The sequence below is a fragment of the Anolis sagrei genome, chromosome 4 (genome assembly GCF_037176765.1).
Source record: "Anolis sagrei isolate rAnoSag1 chromosome 4, rAnoSag1.mat, whole genome shotgun sequence".
NCBI lineage: Eukaryota > Metazoa > Chordata > Lepidosauria > Squamata > Dactyloidae > Anolis > Anolis sagrei.
The window spans coordinates 104,125,818-104,144,262 of record NC_090024.1 but is presented as its reverse complement, the minus strand read 5'-3'; the positions used below and the strand labels follow the sequence as shown (position 1 = coordinate 104,144,262).

Sequence of the window (18,445 nt, the reverse complement as noted above, 5' to 3'; positions counted from 1 at the left end):
TTCCGGAATGGAGAGGAGCCTGTCATAATGGAGTCCGGAGGCTAGCGATGACGTAAGGCCCAAGCGGCGACCAATCCCCGTCTAGGCTGCGAATCTCGTGGTTGCTAGGAGACGGTAAGGCACAAACGTTGCCATAGAAACCCAACCGCCGCGTCCCTGTGCGTGCCCGAGAGAGAGAGAGAGAGAGGTGAGGCCGTGGCCTTCGTTTGAGAAAGAGAGAGGGAGATGTGACTGATGTGCCCGATATGTTTGATTAGATTTTGCCTGATGTGTTTGTATTTGTATATATGGTACATGGCGTGTTTATATATATTGTCCCTGAGGTAGCTCCCCTTGGCCCTCCACCTTCTCTGCTCCCCAATGAACGACGCTGTGAGTAACTGCAGAGAGAGCGAGGGCTGAGGCCTACCAGAGCTGCGTCTACACCAGGCATTTTCAACCTTTGGACCTCCAATTCCCAGAAGCCCCAGCCAACTCGCCCAACGCTCAGGAATTCTGGGAGTTGGAAGCCCAAAATTCTGGAGGTCGAGGAGGCCTGATCACTGTATATAGAAATTATTATTATTATTATTATTAAACTTTATTTGTACCCCGCTACCATCTCCCCGGGGGTGCAGTGGGTTAAAGCACTGAGCTGCTGAGCTTGTTGATCTAAAGGTCGCAGGTTCGATTCCGGGGAGCGGCGTGAGCTTCCGCTGTCAGCCCTAGCTTCTGCCAACCTAGCAGTTTGAAAACATGCAAATGTGAGTAGATCAATAGGTACCGCTCTGGCGGGAAGGTAACGGCGCTCCATGCAGTCATGCCGGCCACATGACCTTGGAGGTGTCTACGGACAACGCTGGCTCTTCAGCTTAGAAATGGAGATGAGCACCACACCCCAGAGTCAGACATGACTGGACTTAGTGTCAGGGGACTACCTTTACCTTTTTACCATCTCCGCAAGGGACTCAGTGTGGCTTACATGAGGCCGAGCCCATAATACAACAATAAATTATTATTATTATTTGTACCTCACTAGCACCTCCCGAAGGCCTCGATGCGGCTTACAAAGGCCAAGGCCTCAATAGACAACATAACCATACAAACCTAAAGCAAATTAGAAACAAAGCAATATTAAACAACAATCAACAATACACCAAAACACAATAAAAACTGGGCCGGGCCAGAGTAATGGGTACAGAAATTAAAAGTGCTGATGTGACAGGTGGTATATATTGTCCCTGAGGTAGCTCCCCTTGGCCCTCCACCTACTCTGCTCCCCATTGAACGACGCTGTGAGTAACTGCAGAGAGAGCGAGGGCTGAGGCCTACAAGAGCTGCGTCTACACCAGGCATTTTCAACCTTCGGACCTCCAATTCCCAGAAGCCCCAGCCAGCTTGCCCAACGCTCAGGAATTCTGGGAGTTGGAGGCCCAAAATTCTGGAGGTTGAGGAGGCCTGATCTACACTGTATATAGAGATTATTATTATTATTATTATTATTATTATTATTATTAAACTTTATTTGTACCCCGCTACCATCTCCCCAAGGGACTTGGTGTGGCTTACATGAGGCCGAGCCCACAATACAACAATAAATTATTATTATTATTATTATTTATTTATTTATTTATTTATTTCACAGTTTTCTATACCAAGCTTCTCAACCTCATTGAGGGACTCAGCCCGGTTTCCAGCCATAAAAAACATATACACTCATTAAAATATCATATATCACAATTACAAAAACAACTTTAAAAACACTATATATAAAACTACAATGGTCAGTCGTCCTATTAAGATGGATCTACATAAACTTCCATCCAGGGTCCTATGGTGTTGTCTCATTCATTGAAGGCCTGACTCCACAGCCACGTCTTCACCCGTTTCCTAAATGTTAGGATGGATGGGGCGGTTCTGGCCTCCAGAGGGAGGGAGTTCCAGAGTTGCGGGGCCACCACCGAGAAGGCCCTGTCCCTCGTCCCCACCAGGCGGCTTGCGAGGCCGGTGGGACCGAGAGCAGGGCCTCTCCAGATGATCTTAATAATCTTGATGGTTCATAGGGGAGAATACGTTCGGAGAGGTAAACAGGGCCGGAGTCATTTAGGGCTTTATAGGTCAACACCAGCACTTTGAATTGTGCTCGGAAGCTAATTGGCAGCCAGTGGAGCTGGCGTAACAGCGGAGTGGTGTGCTCCCTGTACCCAGCCCCCGTTAGTAATCTGGCTGCCGCGCGTTGGACTTGCTGCAGCTTCCGGGCAGTCTTCAAAGGCAACCCCAAGTAGAGAGCGTTGCAGTAGTCTAAGCGGGATGTAACCAAAGCGTGTACTACCGTGGCCAAGTCAGCCCTCCCAAGGTACGGACACTGAGAAACACTGATCTAACACTGTACTACCGTGTACTGTACGACCGTGGCCAAGTCAGCCCTCCCAAGGTACGGACACTGAGAAACACTGATCTAAAACTGTGAAATAAATAATAATAATAATAATAATAATAATAATAATAATAATAACTTTATTTGTACCCCGCTAGCATCTCCCGAAGGACTCGATGCGGCTTACAAAGGCCAAGGCCTCAATACACAACATAACAATACAAACCTAAAGCAAATTAAAAACAAAGCAATATTAAACAACAAACAATCAACAATACACCAAAACACAATAAAAACTGTGCCGGGCCAGAGTAATGGGTACAGAAATTAAAAGTGCTGATGTGACAGGTGGTATATAAGGATTATAGAGTAAGTGCAGTGTGCAGTGTGCGACAATCTTAGTTCTAATAAAGTGCTTCTGGGACTTGGTATTGGAGATTTCCTATTCTGGGAAGGCGCATCGGAACAGCCAGGTCTTCAAGTTCTTTCTGAAGACTGCCAATGTAGGGGCCTGTCTAAGATCTTTGGGGGGGGGGGTGTTCCAGAGTCGGGGGGCCACCATGGAAAAGGCCCTGTCTCGTGTCCCCACCAAACGCGCTTGCGACACAGGAAGGATCATGAGCAGGGCCTCTTCAGATGAACGAAGTGAACGCATGGGTTCGTACACAGAGATGCGGTCACGCAGGTAGGATGGTCCCAAACCGTTCAGGGCTTTGTAGGTAAGCACCTGCACCAATAAAACAATAGCAACAGTAATACAACAATAAATAAAACTCATAAACAGAAAATAGCAATAAACATTAACAATAACACAACGACGTTTAAAAACCTATGGCAAGGCCAAATGTACTAATTAAAAATTTAAAAAAATAATACTAGGCATGACCAGGTGACATATAAACAAGATAGACATTTTTTAGAGGGATTTATTTGTCGTGTGAGGACAACCAGTCAAATTATATTACATTTCTAACAGAACAAAGCAAACAAACAGACAAAATACAAAATTTGTGAGTTTGGTAGTTGATTAAATGTCCTTTGACCAGTATCTGGCCACTTGGAGTGCTTCTGGTGTTGCCGCAAGAAGGTCCTCCATGGTGCATGTGGCAGGGCTCAGGTTGCATTGCAGCAGGTGGTCAGTGGTTTGCTCCTCTCCACATTCGCATATCGAGGATTCCACTTTGTAGCCCCATTTCTTAAAGTTGGCTCTGCATCCTGTGGTGCCAGAACGCAGTCTGTTCAGCGCCTTCCAAGTCGCCCAGTCCTCTGTGTGCCCAGGGGGGGGAGTCTCTCATTTGGTATCAGCCATTGGTTGAGGTTCTGGGTTTGAGCCTGCCACTTTTGGAATAGATTTTAAACAGAGGCTGGATGGCCATCTGTCAGGGGTGATTTGAATGCAATATTCCTGCTTCTTGGCAGGGGGTTGGACTGGATGGCCCATGAGGTCTCTTCCAACTCTTTGATTCTGTGAATTTTTTCAAATTTTGTTACATAGTGTAATTAGTATATAAAATACTTGTAGTATATAAAATACACATATTAAAATGTATTTTTTACAATATATATATATATATTAAAATGCACAGAACAAAGATGAAAACATAGTGAACACAAGATGCAAGTTTAAAATTCATGATTAAAACTGGCTGGGTATGCCTGGTCTCCAGAGACAAATGCTCCAAGTGCTCTGCAAACTCTCTGCGGGTTGTTTATTTCTATTGTGCTCCAGGTGGCACCAAACCAGCACACATGGACAGATAATGTTATAGTCAGGACCTGCCACATTGTGACTATGTTTAATGCACATTTTAGATTAAATAGTGTGTTTATTGCTGGGTCCTGTAGTTATACAACCAGTGACATGACGGACACCACAGCTTTGAAGTGTGTTTCACAATAATCCATTGGTTTCCTGCCCACTAACTGGGAATTGAACTTAAGGGTCTCAGAGAAAGAGCAACCATTTGTGTGGTAATATTACAACTCTAGCCTATATGTTTTGTTCTGTGGAAACTAATTGTCAGGAGGAGTGCTTTGCTCTAAAATTTGTTGCACTTGATACAGTTGGCTCCAGGACAATCCCCACCCTACTGGAGCTGTCACTAATATTTGGTAATGTTTTGAATCTGCCAGGAAGTTGTAAATAATAATAATAATAATAATAATAATAATAATTATTATTATTATTATTATTATTTCAGGCACTTCTACCCCACCCTTCTCAATCCCCTAGGGGGGACTCAGGGCGGCTTACAACCGGCACAATTCGATGCCAACAATTCAACAGATAAAATACATAACAATAATAACCACAAGTTAAAACATTCAATTAATATAATAACAACTAAAAGCCAATCTAGTGGCCAACGTTCACCGAATTCTAAAATCCATAAGTCCATTCAGCATTACCATAGTCCTTTCCAAATTCTGGTCGTCATTACCTTGTCATTCCACCAGATTACCCAAAGGCCTGGTCCCATATCCATGTTTTCAGCTTCCTTCTGAAGGAGAGGAGGGATGTTGATGACCTAATTTCCCCAGGGAGTGAGTTCCACAGGCGAGGGGCCACCACTGAGAAGGCCCTGTCCCTCGTCCCCACCAGCCTCACTTGTGATAGAGGCGAGGCCGAGAGCAGTGCCTCCCCAGAAGATCTTAAGCTCCGAGGTGGGACATAGAGGAGATACGTTCAGACAGGTACTCTGGGGCAGAGGAAGTTAATTAGGAAGAAATAAGTAGAATTCTTTGGTGGGGGTAAATCCAGCCACTGAAGCTTCCCAATGCCACCCAAAGAATGTGTGTGTGTGTGTATGTGTGTGTATACATACCTGCTCTGACTTACAAACAAATTCAATTTAAGAACAAACCTACATAACCTATCTTGTTCGTAACTTGGGGACTGCTTGTACATTGCAATTACTAAGGGACAAACAACAAGGGACTTTTTGATCTTCTTGTAGAGTCTTGGAAGTGTTGTTTGTCAGAAAGATATGGCATATTAGGATAAATGAATTTTTGGTCCAGTGAACCACACTGTTGAGGTTATCAGATAATGTAAGGAAGGTATGTAGGTTATAGAAGTATATCAAATTATGTGTAGAGCGAAGTCTGCTATAAAATGATACTAAAAGACAAAGAATGTGTCATGAAAGCAAACAAATCCATAAATAAGAGCATGCTAATCAGAGAAAAGGGTGGCATTTCTGTCATCACATACATTCCTGATCTGAAAAGTCAGGATGCTGCAGCAGACAGCATTGTAGGTATTTTATATTGTGTTTAAATATTCAGAATGTCAGTAAAAAGAAAGGTCTCTCAAAGTCTGTCAAGAGGCATAGTAACCACAGTGGGAATTCTAGACAGATAGAGGCAAACTTCAGAAAAAGGTTTTGTCATACTCTTCTTTTTAACTTCTTGAAAGCATCAGCTTAGAAGCATACTGTTAGTAATGAAGGCAATAGTGGGGACCTAAGTGATCCTGTAGCCAAGCCACAAATACTGTTTACAGAAATGTAGCATGTCTAGATTTTTGTCACTGTATCATTGTATAGCTATAAACCAACAATAGTTGTATAGTTTTTGGTAAATGATGTTGATTACATGTAGCCAAACTATATAAGCTTTCATTTTTGTTATGTTTGCTGTATACTTGGGTTGTGTTGGTACTAAGTAGGTTTCTGGTTCTGCTGCATAAGCAAGAGGTATATAGTTAGTGAAATAAATGTTGCCCATGAATCAAGTAAGTGCATGTTGTTGTTGTTGTTATTATTATTAACTTTATTTGTACCCTGCTAGCATCTCCTGAAGGACTTGATGCAGCTTACAAAGGCCAAGGCCACAATAAAACAACAATATAACAATTACATATAAACCAAAGCAAATCAAAAACATTAAAGCAATAACTGTAAACAATAAAACAACACACCGTGATACAATAAAAACTAGGCCAGGCAAATGTAATGGGTACAGATTAAAAAGTGCTGAGTGTGCTGAGTGATATATAAGGATTTTTGGATAGGTGCAATGTGCGGACAATCTTAATCTCTAATAAAGTGCTTTTGGGACTTTATTGCTAGGGTTTTCCTATTCTGGAAAGGCACACCGGAATAGCCAGGTCTTCAAGCTCTTCCTAAAGACTGCCAATGTAGGGGCTTGTCTGATGTCCTTGGGGAGGGAGTTCCAGAGTGGGGGGGCTACTACAGAGAAGGCCCTGTCCCTCGTCCCCACCAGCTGCGCTTGTGACGCAGGTGGGATCGTGAGCAGGGCAGAATTTTATTCAGCCAGGAAGCTCATAGTGCTACTTTGAAACAATGACTCTCATCGTAGTCTATTATGATGTCACTGCACGGATGTAATAGGACAACTAAGTATGTTGGCGTGAGATCTTTGAAGAGAAGAGCAAGACAAAACTAATAAAAACTTCACTGATATCCAAGGTTCCTGATGATTTTTCTCATTTTATTTCTTTTATGCAGACATTTATTCATCAATTTCTTCCAGTTCTTTTAGATTCTTGGCTTGGGAGATAGAATAACCATGCCTGTTCCAGATGTTATGTTCTGTGCACAACAGATTCATGTTCCCCCTGAACTACCAGATATTATGAAACAATTTACCAAGGCTGCTATCAGGACGCAACCACGTGATGTACTCCAGTGGTCTTATGGGTGAGTAGGAGTAACTTGATGGGTAACTTCTGCATAGAAATCCATGTCTGTACACCCATTGCCTTTGTTCTGTTAAAGAGATGAGGACTCTGAACAGGCCCGTAGCCAGGATTTCGTTTGGGGGGGGGGGCTGAATTTTTTCAGGGGGGGGGGGGTTGGGGGGCTGAGTTTCGGGGGGGGTGAGTCTGAGTGAAAGAGGGTCTATCCTAGCAAACCTTTCGTATCATTACCCCAGTACCCCCATGCATATGGGATATATTGAATATGGTGATCAGATCATGATATGAATAAACATAACAGTTTAAATAATGCACCAGTAAGACCTTTTCGCGAACCACCATGAGAATTTGGGGGGGGGGGGGCTGAAGCCCCTCAAGCCCCCCCCCCCCCCCGGCTACATGCCTGACTCTGAATGTATGTGGGTATTGCAATAATGTGGTGGGACTAATCCACCCAAGTCCTGCTCAAATCGGGTTTAAGAGTTACAGTGAAGTAAAACACAGCCACTAGTGATACAATTTATAATTTTGTTGATTACAAATAGATTTAAAAGTTAAGTCGTAGCAGACATAATTTCTTTAAAAATCTTCCCATACACAGGACACCTTGGTTAGCTTCAAAAGGCAGCTACAGTTCTCAGACAAGACACCAGTGTTTCTCTTTCTGAGACCGGGACAAAGAAGTACCCCCAAAGGGATTGGGGGGGGGGGGTGGGTCATATACTCTGCCAGGGCAGGCTTTCTAGAAGTAGTGGTGACACAGGTTGGGAAAGGGCTGTAATTCCAGCCCACTTTCTTCATATTTTTTGGGAGAAAGTATTTTTTTCTCTCTCTCAAAGTGAGATGTCTTGATCAATGCTAAAGCCAGTATGGCCAAGCAAATCTCTTGGGAAGATAGGTGACAAATATCAACATTTTGGAAGAAACAAAGACCACCAGCATTGAAGCGATGATCTTCTACCATCTACTTCACTGGACTGGCCATGCTGTTTGAGTGCCTGATCACCATCTCCATTTCCTATACTCTCAACTCAAGAATGGAAAACAGAATGTTGGTGGACAGCAAAATTAATTTAAATATGGGTTTAAAGCCAACCTTAAAAACTGTGACATAGACAAGACCTGGGGCTGACTGTAGCTCAGATCACGAACTTCTTATTGCCCAATTTAGAATAAAACTAAAGAGATCAGGGAAGATACACAGACCAGTTAGATATGATCTCACTAACATTCCTAGCGAATATACAGTGGAAGTGAAGAACAGATTTGAAGGACTAGATTTAGTAAACAGAGTCCCAGAAGAACTATGGACAGAAGTCCGAGACATTGTTCAGGAGGCGGCAACAAAGTACGTTCCAAAGAAAAAGAAAACCAAGAAGGCAAAATGGTTGTCTGCTGAGACACTGGAAGTAGCCCAAGAAAGGAGGAAAGCAAAAGGAAACAGGGATAAGGGGAGATATGCCCAGTTAAATGCGCAATTCCAGAGGTTAGCCAGAAGAGATAAGGAACTATTTTTAAATAAGCAATGCATGGAAGTGGAAGAAGACAACAGAATAGGAAGGACAAGAGATCTCTTCCAGAAAATTAGAAACATTGGAGGTAAATTTCAGGCAAAAATTGGTATGATAAGAAACAAAGATGGCAGGGACCTAACAGAAGCTGAAGAGATCAAGAGAAGGTGGCGAGACTATACAGAAGATCTGTATAGGAAGGATAATAATATTGAGGATAGTTTTGACGGTGTGGTGAATGAATTAGAACCAGACATCCTGAGGAGTGAGGTTGAATGGGCCTTAAGAAGCATTGCTAACAACAAGGCAGCAGGAGATGACGGGATCCCAGCTGAACTGTTTAAAATCTTAAAAGATGATGCTGTCAAGGTGATGCATGCCATTTGCCAGCAAATATGGAAAACACAAGAATGGCCATCAGACTGGAAAAAATCAACTTATATCCCCATACCAAAAAAGGGAAATGCGAAAGACTGCTCAAACTTCCGTACAGTGGCCCTTATTTCTCATGCCAGTAAGGTAATGCTCAAGATCCTGCAAGGAAGACTCCAGCAATACATGGAGCGAGAGTTGCCAAATGTTCAAGCTGGGTTTAGAAAAGGCAGAGGAACGAGAGACCAGATTGCCAATATCCGCTGGATAATGGAGAAAGGCAGGGAGTTTCAGAAAAACATCTACTTCTGCTTCATTGACTATTCTAAAGCCTTTGACTGTGTGGATCATAATAAATTGTGGCAAGTTCTTGGTGGGATGGGCATCCCAAGCCACCTTGTCTCTCTCCTGAGGAATCTGTACAAGGACCAAGTAGCAACAGTCAGAACTGACCATGGAACAACAGACTGGTTCAAGATTGGGAAAGGCGTACGGCAAGGCTGCATCCTCTCACCCAACCTTTTTAACTTGTATGCAGAACACATCATGCGATGTGCGGGGCTGGATGAATGCAAAGCTGGGGTGAAAATTGCTGGAAGAAACATTAACAACCTCAGATATGCAGATGACACCACTCTGATGGCCGAAAGCGAGGAGGAGCTGAGGAGCCTTCTAATCAAGGTGAAAGAAGAAAGCGCAAAAGCCGGGTTGCAGCTAAACGTCAAAAAAACCAAGATTATGGCAACAAGAATGATTGACAACTGGAAAATAGAGGGAGAAACCGTGGAGGCCGTGACAGACTTTGTATTTCTAGGTGCAAAGATTACTGCAGATGCAGACTGCGGCCAGGAAATCAGAAGACGCTTACTTCTTGGGAGGAGAGCAATGTCCAATCTCGATAAAATAGTAAAGAGTAGAGACATCAGACTGGCAACAAAGATCCGCCTAGTCAAAGCCATGGTATTCCCTGTAGTAACCTACGGATGTGAGAGCTGGACCTTAGGGAAGGCTGAGCGAAGGAAGATAGATGCTTTTGAGCTCTGGTGTTGGAGGAAAGTTCTGAGAGTGCCTTGGACTGCGAGAAGATCCAACCAGTCCATCCTCCAGGAAATAAAGCCCGACTGCTCACTGGAGGGAAAGATACTAGAGACAAAGTTGAAGTACTTTGGCCACATCATGAGGAGACAGGAAAGCCTAGAGAAGACAATTATGCTGGGGAAAGTGGAAGGCAAAAGGAAGAGGGGCCGACCAAGGGCAAGATGGATGGATGGCATCCTTGAAGTGACTGGACTGACCTTGAGGGAGCTGGGGGTGGTAACGGCCAACAGGGAGCTCTGGCGTGGGCTGGTCCATGAGGTCACGAAGAGTCGGAGACGACTGAACGAATGAACAACAGACACCGAGAAATAGGAAGCCATTATACTTGAGCATAGGAGAAATATATCAAGAGGAAGGCACATAAAGCCAATCTTGTTGGGACCACCTTCCATCTGGAAATTGATGTCCATACTGTTAAAGAACACGTGAATCCAGAATAGGTCTGTACAGTCACCTATGGACCCAATGCCAAGACTACGCTTGGAAGCCAATCATACTTGGCCACAAGTGATAGCCTATGATGATGATGGCCCAGCACCAAAAGCACATCTGTCTGTTGTTATGCTACCACATTTCTGCCTTGTGCCAAATGACTGATTCAAACTCTCTAAGAAGTGTACAGAGCTTAGACAGAATCCAATAGGCCTATGATACAGCTATATGTATGCCTTAAAACAAGCTAATGCATAAGATTATGATTGTATTGTAAAAAATAAAATAAAAATAACATAATAGATGGGAACTCCAGTAACTTCACACTATGCCAGTCTTCTAGATTTTTCTTGTCAGTCATAATTGCCAAAGACACCATGATGAAGCCTGTAATGTGTTTTAACCATTTTGCATCTGATCACAGCTCTCCTTTCAGTCATTCCCACAATAACAAATACATTATTTCTTGTTGAAAAAGATGATAGGTTGCTAGTTTGCATATGTGCATGTGTCGTATTGCTTGGAGCTTAAGTCATATATTGATTTTTAAACTAATTTGTACATATATACTATATATAGTCATGCATACATCTGGGAATGTTAGTCTAAAAATTGACACACTAGATCAGTTTATATATGGATCAATGCCATTACTGTACTTTAGGTCTTACCAAATATGGAACCACCTCTGAGTAGAGTGGTAAAAATAAGAGCTTAGACTATCCTGGGAGAACCTAAAAGAAGCACTAGACCCCTCTATTCTCTCTGCCACAGCACTGCTTCTGGTCTTTTTGAATGCCTGGGCGGGAAAATGGCAGCAGAAACCAAGGGTGTCTGTGGTGATTCTGGCACTTTCTCTGTGGAATGATTCTTGACTTAGCCATGGGTCATATCAAAAGCTGTAATTCTGGCCCACAAATCTGTATTTGCCTTATATATTAGGTCTGCTTGTATATGTATTTTCTGTATATGTATTTTCTGTTTTTCAACTCAGTCCTGTTTTTGAATTTGTGCTATTGTAGGTATTTCTATGCCTTATCACATGGGGAGCCTCTTCCTGTGAAAGAACGTGTTGAAATCCCAGTAGCCACACAGAAAAATGACACAGGTCTGACACCAGGACTCCTTAAAATTCTGCACAAACAGGTAAAATGTTATAGTGGTACACGTTTAAACCTTTTTTTAATTTTAAAAACATGTTTGGAACCTAATATACACATTTTTGAATTACTCAGATCATCTTTTTAATTATGAGTTATTTTCTTGAGCTATTTTGATATGTTTCATTTATGATGGTCATATCCTTTTTTTAAAGCTATCTGAAAAGGGAATTGTGGAGTTACCAGATCTTCAGAGAAAGTGGAAAAATTTGTGTTTGCCAATGGTGCAACTGCAAAACATTCTCCGATTGGACGACTTTTCAGAAGGAATTGAATGGATGAAATTTTTTGCCCTTGGATGTAGTGCACTTGGTGGGGTATGCAGACTTGTAGATATCTTTCTTAAAACAAATTACATTGTCATGTATTGATACTGAGTAACTAAATATCATAGAATTTTAAATGGTACAGGAAGAGTACAATGTGTTTTATACTGTTTTTAAACTAATTTGAGATTCAAAAGAGAATATAATGACTAGACTTCTGCTGCCGTTTGCTGGAGTAACACCAGGAATCAAAGGAAAGAAACCATGAGCTTAATAATAGTTGTTGTTGTTGTTGTTGTTGTTGTTGTTGTTGTTATATTTCTTATCTGCCTCTTATGGCTTGAGGCAGGACACAACATAGTTAAAACAAATAATCATAAAGCATTATATAAAATACACATATAAAATGTATTTCTATGGAATACATGTATTAAAATACACAGATAAAGATTTAAATACAGTAAACACGAGATGCAAACTAACATGAGGCATAGCTGGGGGGAGGGGGGGGGAGAGAGACTGTGGGCCAAGTAGCCAGGCAGGAAGCTGGAAATTACACTACTTCAAATAAAGTGCAATAATTAATGTCCTGAAACAACAGGAGTCTAACTTAATGTTTATAAATAAAACATAATATAACTAAAACAAGTAATGCAAACTTAGGAAAGATATGTGTGTGACATATACCTATTTATAGAGACAGACAGTGGATAACTACAGGGGAAGCAGGAGGACCCCCCCCCCCCAAAAAAAAAAAAAAGGCTGCCCTGCTGAATTTGAAGCATTTGTGACCTAGAAGTAATAGGAGAATTCTAGGCTTCATTTGGACATTTTTCAGACATTGAAATAAATTTGGAGGTAGGCATCTACATAGTAAATAGTAAATAGACACATATACAAGATGTGGCATAAAGATCTCCCACATTTTTAAGGGGTATAAAATGAGTGAAGCTGTCTAGAAAAAAATGTATATATTTCTGAAAAGTACACCTAAAACAGTTTTGTTTTAATGGGTTTTAAAATCATCAAATCATTTTGTAAGAATGCAATTAAATAGGCATACAGAGGCTGAATGGCCATCTGTCAGGGGTGCTTTGAATGCAATATTCCTGCTTCTTGGCAGGGGGTTGGACTGGATGGCCCATGAGGTCTCTTCCAACTCTATGATTATATGATTCCTCCTCAAACTACAACTTGGCATGCTTATGTGCGGAACACCTTGGCTATTCCTGAGTTGATCCTCTTACTTCTTCCAAATTTTGTTGAGTTGTAACCATCTTAGGTTTGTCAGGGATTTTCTTTTCAGGTGGATTCAGTTGCCCAAGATTAGAAAGCGATAGCTATCATTTTCTAAACCGGTACCGATGCGAAGCGTGTACAGAACGCTCTCAGCATTGTTATCAAAGAACAGTTCTTCTCATAATATGTTTGAACAACAAACCCCTGATATTCACTGGTCCAACTGAAAACAGCAGTCTAACGGACGGTCACAGAAGGTGTTATTGGGTGACACCTGTTCGGCTCCACAACCGTTGTTTTGTGGAGTCCCTCAGGGCTCAGTACTGTCCCCGATGTTATTTAACATCTACATGAAGCTGCTGGGGGAGATCATCTGGAGTTTCAGAGTAAGGTGTTATCTGTACGCAGATGACGTCTAAGTCTGTCACTCCTTCCCACCTGTTACTAAGGAGGCTGTTCAGATCTTGAATCGGTGCTTGGCTGCTGTGTCGGACTGGATGAGGGCTAACAAATTGAAATTGAATCCAGACAAGACAGAGGTCCTCCTGGTCAGTCGAAAGGCAGAACACGGCATAAGGTTACAGCCTGTGTTGGATGGGGTTACACTCCCTCTGAAGATGCAGGTTCGCAGTTTGGGAGTGATCCTGGATTCATCGCTGATTCTGGAACCCCAGGTCTTGGTGGTGGCTAGGGGAGCTTTTGCACAGTTAAAGCTTGTGTGCCAGTTGCGCCCATACCTTGGGAAGTCTGACTTGGCCATGGTGGTCCACGCTCTCTTACATCCCGAATAGATTACTGCAATGCACTCTACGTGGGGTTGCCTTTGAAGATTGTTCAGTGACTTCAACTAGTCCAACGGGCAGCAGCCAGATTACTCACTGGAGCGCCATACAGGGAACATACCACACCCCTGCTGCCTCAGCTCCACTGGCTGCCGGTCCACCTCCAAGCACAATTCAAAGTGCTGGTCCTGGCCTATAAAACCCTATATGGCTCCTGCCCAGCTTACTTATCCGAACGTATCTCTCCCTACGTTCCACCTCGTAATTTAAGACCTACTGGGGAGGCCCTGCTCTCTGTCCCACCAGCGTCTCAAACACGTCTGGTGGGGACGTGGGACAGGGCCTTCTCGGTGGTGACCCCCCGCTTATGGAATTCGCTCCCCAGTGAGATTAGATGGCGTCTTCCCTCCTTACTTTTAGGAAAAAACTAAAGACGTGGTTTTGGAGCCAGGCCTTTGGCTAGTGGGCACAACAGCACTTTAGGCACTGAACTCAGACAATAAGATTGTTTGAAAATTGGAAATGGCTTTATGACCTGTGATTCTGTGATCTGTTCTATGTGGTTATGTAATTTTAATTAATATCACTGCTTAATTGTTATGTAATGGATTTTATATTGCTGTTTTATATTGTTGTTTTGATACTGTTGGCATTGAATAGTTGCATGTCTTAGCTGCCCTGAGTCCCCCCTCGGGGGTGAGAAGGGCGGGGTAGAAATGGTCTAAATAAATAAAATAAAATAAATAACCTACCAAATTAAAGCTAACCCACCTCTCTACCTCAACTACAACCCATAGAATGCCCCCTGAAATTATGAGAGATCTGTATGCCTCATCTTGTATAATCTCAGAATGGTAACTTTCACAAAATTCGTAGTTTTTGGTAAGATATGCAAGGTATAGAGACTATGCAAAGATCGTTTCCAATTTAATCTTGAACAATTTGTAGCCCTATTGTAATCTAAAATTGAGGTAAGGCTCAGTCGATGCATACTTATTGTTAAAAGTTACATATATGCTGCCCAGGTGGCATTATAATGACTTTTTACTTGGTTCCTTGGCGTGCATCCTTTTGGAGATGAAGTAAGGAATTAATCCTTTAAATACACATAGTGTTATAATAGTTACGACTGAAACTTGTTTGATTGTTTCTGTTTTGGATCTTCTTAGTCCTTGATGAGCTCCATGAAACACGCCTGTGAAATTCTAACAGAGGACCCAGAGGGGGCAGCAGCCCGCATCCCATATGATACTTTTGCATTTATCTATTCCTACTTGGCTGGCTTAGATGAGGAAATAACAGGGGAAGCCACAGAGATTTATCTCAAGTCTCTTAAAGAACGTGTGTAAGTATCAATTGGCTGTCGAAATATATACTCCTCTTCTGACATGGGATCTTTCTTTCTTATGGCAGAAGTGTAATGAAGCAATGTTTTCTAAAAGCTTTTAAGTTTTGCTTTGTCATCTGCTTTAAAGGAATGCTGTTACAGTCCTTAGAACCAATTGCCATGAGCTGTTTGTCCCCTTAACTTCTTTGCATAGTTCCTATAAAGGTACAGCTTTGCTCCATGCATTGAACTAATTTGGTTCATACATAAGAATGGCTGCACTGAAAAACTAAACTGAAAACATCAGAGATTTTGTTTTGAGTAGTACTGTAAATGATCAGATCTTGAAATATAATCCTGCCATATTTTAATGTTTTGGACTCATGTAGATTTGAGATTTCTTGATCTTTTAACTATAATCTTCCCTCCCCATTACACATCCTTAATTTTGCATAATTAACTATGATGTAGCTTTACATCTGCATGGTTAATGCTAACCATAGTTCCCATTAATCAGGTTTGCAACTAGTTTCTAGTTTAAAGCCAACTGTAGGTTAATATCCATTAGAAACTAGTTGCAAACCTAGTTGCTGTTCTGCGAATAATGCTGAAAAGGCAGGGAATGAAGAAGTTTAATGTAGAAATCAAGAGAAAAGGGTCTATGACTGCTTTCGATGCTATCCATGGTTGATAAAATAGGACATTATTATATCTGCACTGGTCCAAATCTGAATAGTCTTCAAATAATGAGATTCAGATCCATGCTTGAGTTAATATACCATATTTCTTTGCATAATCGTCACATTTCCCTTCTTTTTTAATAAAAAGGGGGTGAGACTATTATGTGAAGAAAAATAATCTGATATTTGTTTTTATTTTAATTTTAAATGAAATGCCTTACCTCTGAAAGGGGAGAAGGAGGGGTGATCCAGCCTCAAACAAACAGCTTAATTTCTGTTTGTTTTTGTTTAATCTATATAGCCATTTGGGGCTGATTCTCCCTCTCTTCTTTCTTTTTCTGAAGGCCAGTCAGTTCAAAAGCTGTAAAATAGAAGTCTCGAGCTGCGCTCTACCCTCCTTTCTCAGAGGCCTTGAGGCAGTTTTAAAAACTTTGAATGGAGGTATATGGAACTCTGATCTTCTCTCCTTCCTCCAAAGAGTTCCATGTCAGGTTTTTAAAAACTGCTTTGCCTCAGAAAAAGGAGGGAAGAGGGAAGAATGGAGCTCAAGAGGCCTTGACTTTATAGTTTTTAAACTGCCTTGCCTTTGGAGAAAGAAGGAAGGAATGGAGAAATAGCCCCAAATGGTTATGCAACTATTATTCGAGGAACACAAAAATACCAATTTTGCTACTCCAAAAATAGGGTGTGGGATTATTACAAGGCACCAACACTTACTTACTTTACTTACTTAGGCGATCCCTCGCTTTCCGAGGATAATTGTCTTCCAGTGTTCTTGTGGGTCCGTATGTGGCTGTGGAGCCCTATTCTTGCTCTGCATCTTCTTCCGCAGTGAGGGCATTGGTTTCCAGGTGGGAGGCGGTCTCGGTCGGGGTTAGCTTGACGCGCCTTCCTCTTGGCACGCTTATCCCTTTCGCCCTCCATTCGTACCACTTCAAATTCTGCAGCACTGCTGGTCACAGCTGACCTCCAGCAGAAGCGGTCAAGGGCCAGGGCTTCCCAGTTCTCAGTGTCTATGCCAGAGTTTTTAAGGTTGGCTTTGAGCCCATCTTTAAATCTCTTTTCCTGTCCACCAACATTCCGTTTTCCGTTCTTGAGTTCGGAGTAGAGCAACTGCTTTGGGAGACGGTGGTCGGGCATCTGGACAACGTGGCCCGTCCAGTGGAGTTGATGGCGGAGGACCATCGCTTCAATGCTGGTGCTCTTTGCTTCTTCCCAACAATTATACTATGAAATACGGTAGTCGTTCTGCTTTTGTTTTTTTAGATACATACAGCATTGTAATAACTGTATGATACATCTTCCTGAAAGGTCCCCCATTATAACATCCATGATTAACATGTTACTAATGTTATATTTGTATATTTTAAATTGGATACCAATGCTTTTATGTCAAGCTGCTTTGAGTCCCCTTTGGGGAGATAAAGTTGGGTATAAATAAACCACCACCACCACTACCACTACCACTACCACTACCACTACTACTACTACTCATAATAATAATAGTGCTGGCTGAGGCCTGAGAGTTTTGTATCCTTCCACATTGTGGTATCTTATTTATTTCTATATTTGATTATTTATATTCTGCATTTCTCCGAAAGTGTGATTCATCATCCATATTGAGAGTTTATCATGGAATAAAATATCTCTATAAGTATCACTGAAAATTGGACTGAAAGTGGTTTGGAAAAGGAAGAGATGTCAGAGTATTAATATAGAATAAACTATAATAATGGTGTTAATAGTGCAAATGGATTTTCTCTTTATTTAGGTCACGTAAAGAAAGTATGGTTGGACTTGCAGATTTCTCAACTGTTCAGAAGAAATTTTAAAACACGAAAGCGGATGATAAAACTTTACTGCACAAATAGAACCTGAACAATAAAAAGTCATTACATTATGCACATAAATACAGTTTGTTCTCAATAAAAAATTGCAGTCTGATTTTTGTGTTAACAGTAATGAAGTAGCATAAAGTCAGAACATGAAACATAAGGAAACATTGATAATTTCCAAAAAGGAGATTCAGAGGAGACGAATATAATGCATAACGAATAAATTATCAGCTGGTATTGATTTCAAAACTATTTGAATGCTATAGTTTAAATTGGACTATTCAATGCGGTGTATACATAATAGTGTATATGGCAATATCCAGTTATGTGATCTTGCAGGGTAAGTATTTCAGCACTAGGATATATTTAATAAATGCTTGATTGACATGTGTTAGTTTGGGAAACATTGACTTAAATGGTTCCTGCACTCAGGACTCCTGTGGTTACAATCTACCTCCTGCATTTTAGATCATAATATGATTATGTGCACAGTACTAGATGGCTTGACAGCACCAATCGCCTGGTTGGATGTCGGATGGGAAGGGGATTAATGAATTTTGTTTTAGATTAGAAATTGATGCTGTTGAAGCTGATTGTGCTACTCTGTTTATGGGCAAATATATATTGACCTCAGCTGTATGTATGAATATGCAGATTGGTATCCAAGTGATTTAATTATTTCTACAATATACTGTAATAATAACACTGTATAAGCATCTTGCAG

The 18,445-nt window shown here is 41.6% G+C and overlaps 1 protein-coding gene across 2 annotated transcripts; it reads left to right on the top strand.

Moving 5' to 3' along the window:
• ROPN1L (rhophilin associated tail protein 1 like) lies at positions 1-17,786 on the top strand. 2 transcript variants are annotated; one of them, XM_060774648.2, is made up of 6 exons: positions 1-114; positions 6,854-7,020; positions 11,455-11,578; positions 11,748-11,909; positions 15,049-15,224; positions 17,658-17,786. In XM_060774648.2, exons 2-6 carry the CDS (start codon positions 6,890-6,892, stop codon positions 17,716-17,718), a joined length of 654 nt encoding a protein of 217 aa, XP_060630631.2. In that variant the 5' UTR covers positions 1-114; positions 6,854-6,889; the 3' UTR covers positions 17,719-17,786. The 2 variants fall into 2 exon arrangements, with proteins under 2 accessions (XP_060630631.2, XP_067323651.1); XM_067467550.1 differs by having other exon boundaries at positions 1-187.
• The last annotated feature ends 659 nt before the right edge of the window (positions 17,787-18,445 follow it).

Coding starts and splice junctions, on each gene's coding strand:
- ROPN1L (XM_060774648.2), top strand. CDS start 6,890: ATGCCTGTTCCAGATGTTATGTTCTGTGCACAACAGATTCATGTTCCC. Junction 11,579..11,747: donor TTAAAATTCTGCACAAACAG/GTAAAATGTTAT, acceptor CTTTTTTTAAAG/CTATCTGAAAAGGGAATTGT. Junction 11,910..15,048: donor GATGTAGTGCACTTGGTGGG/GTATGCAGACTT, acceptor GGATCTTCTTAG/TCCTTGATGAGCTCCATGAA.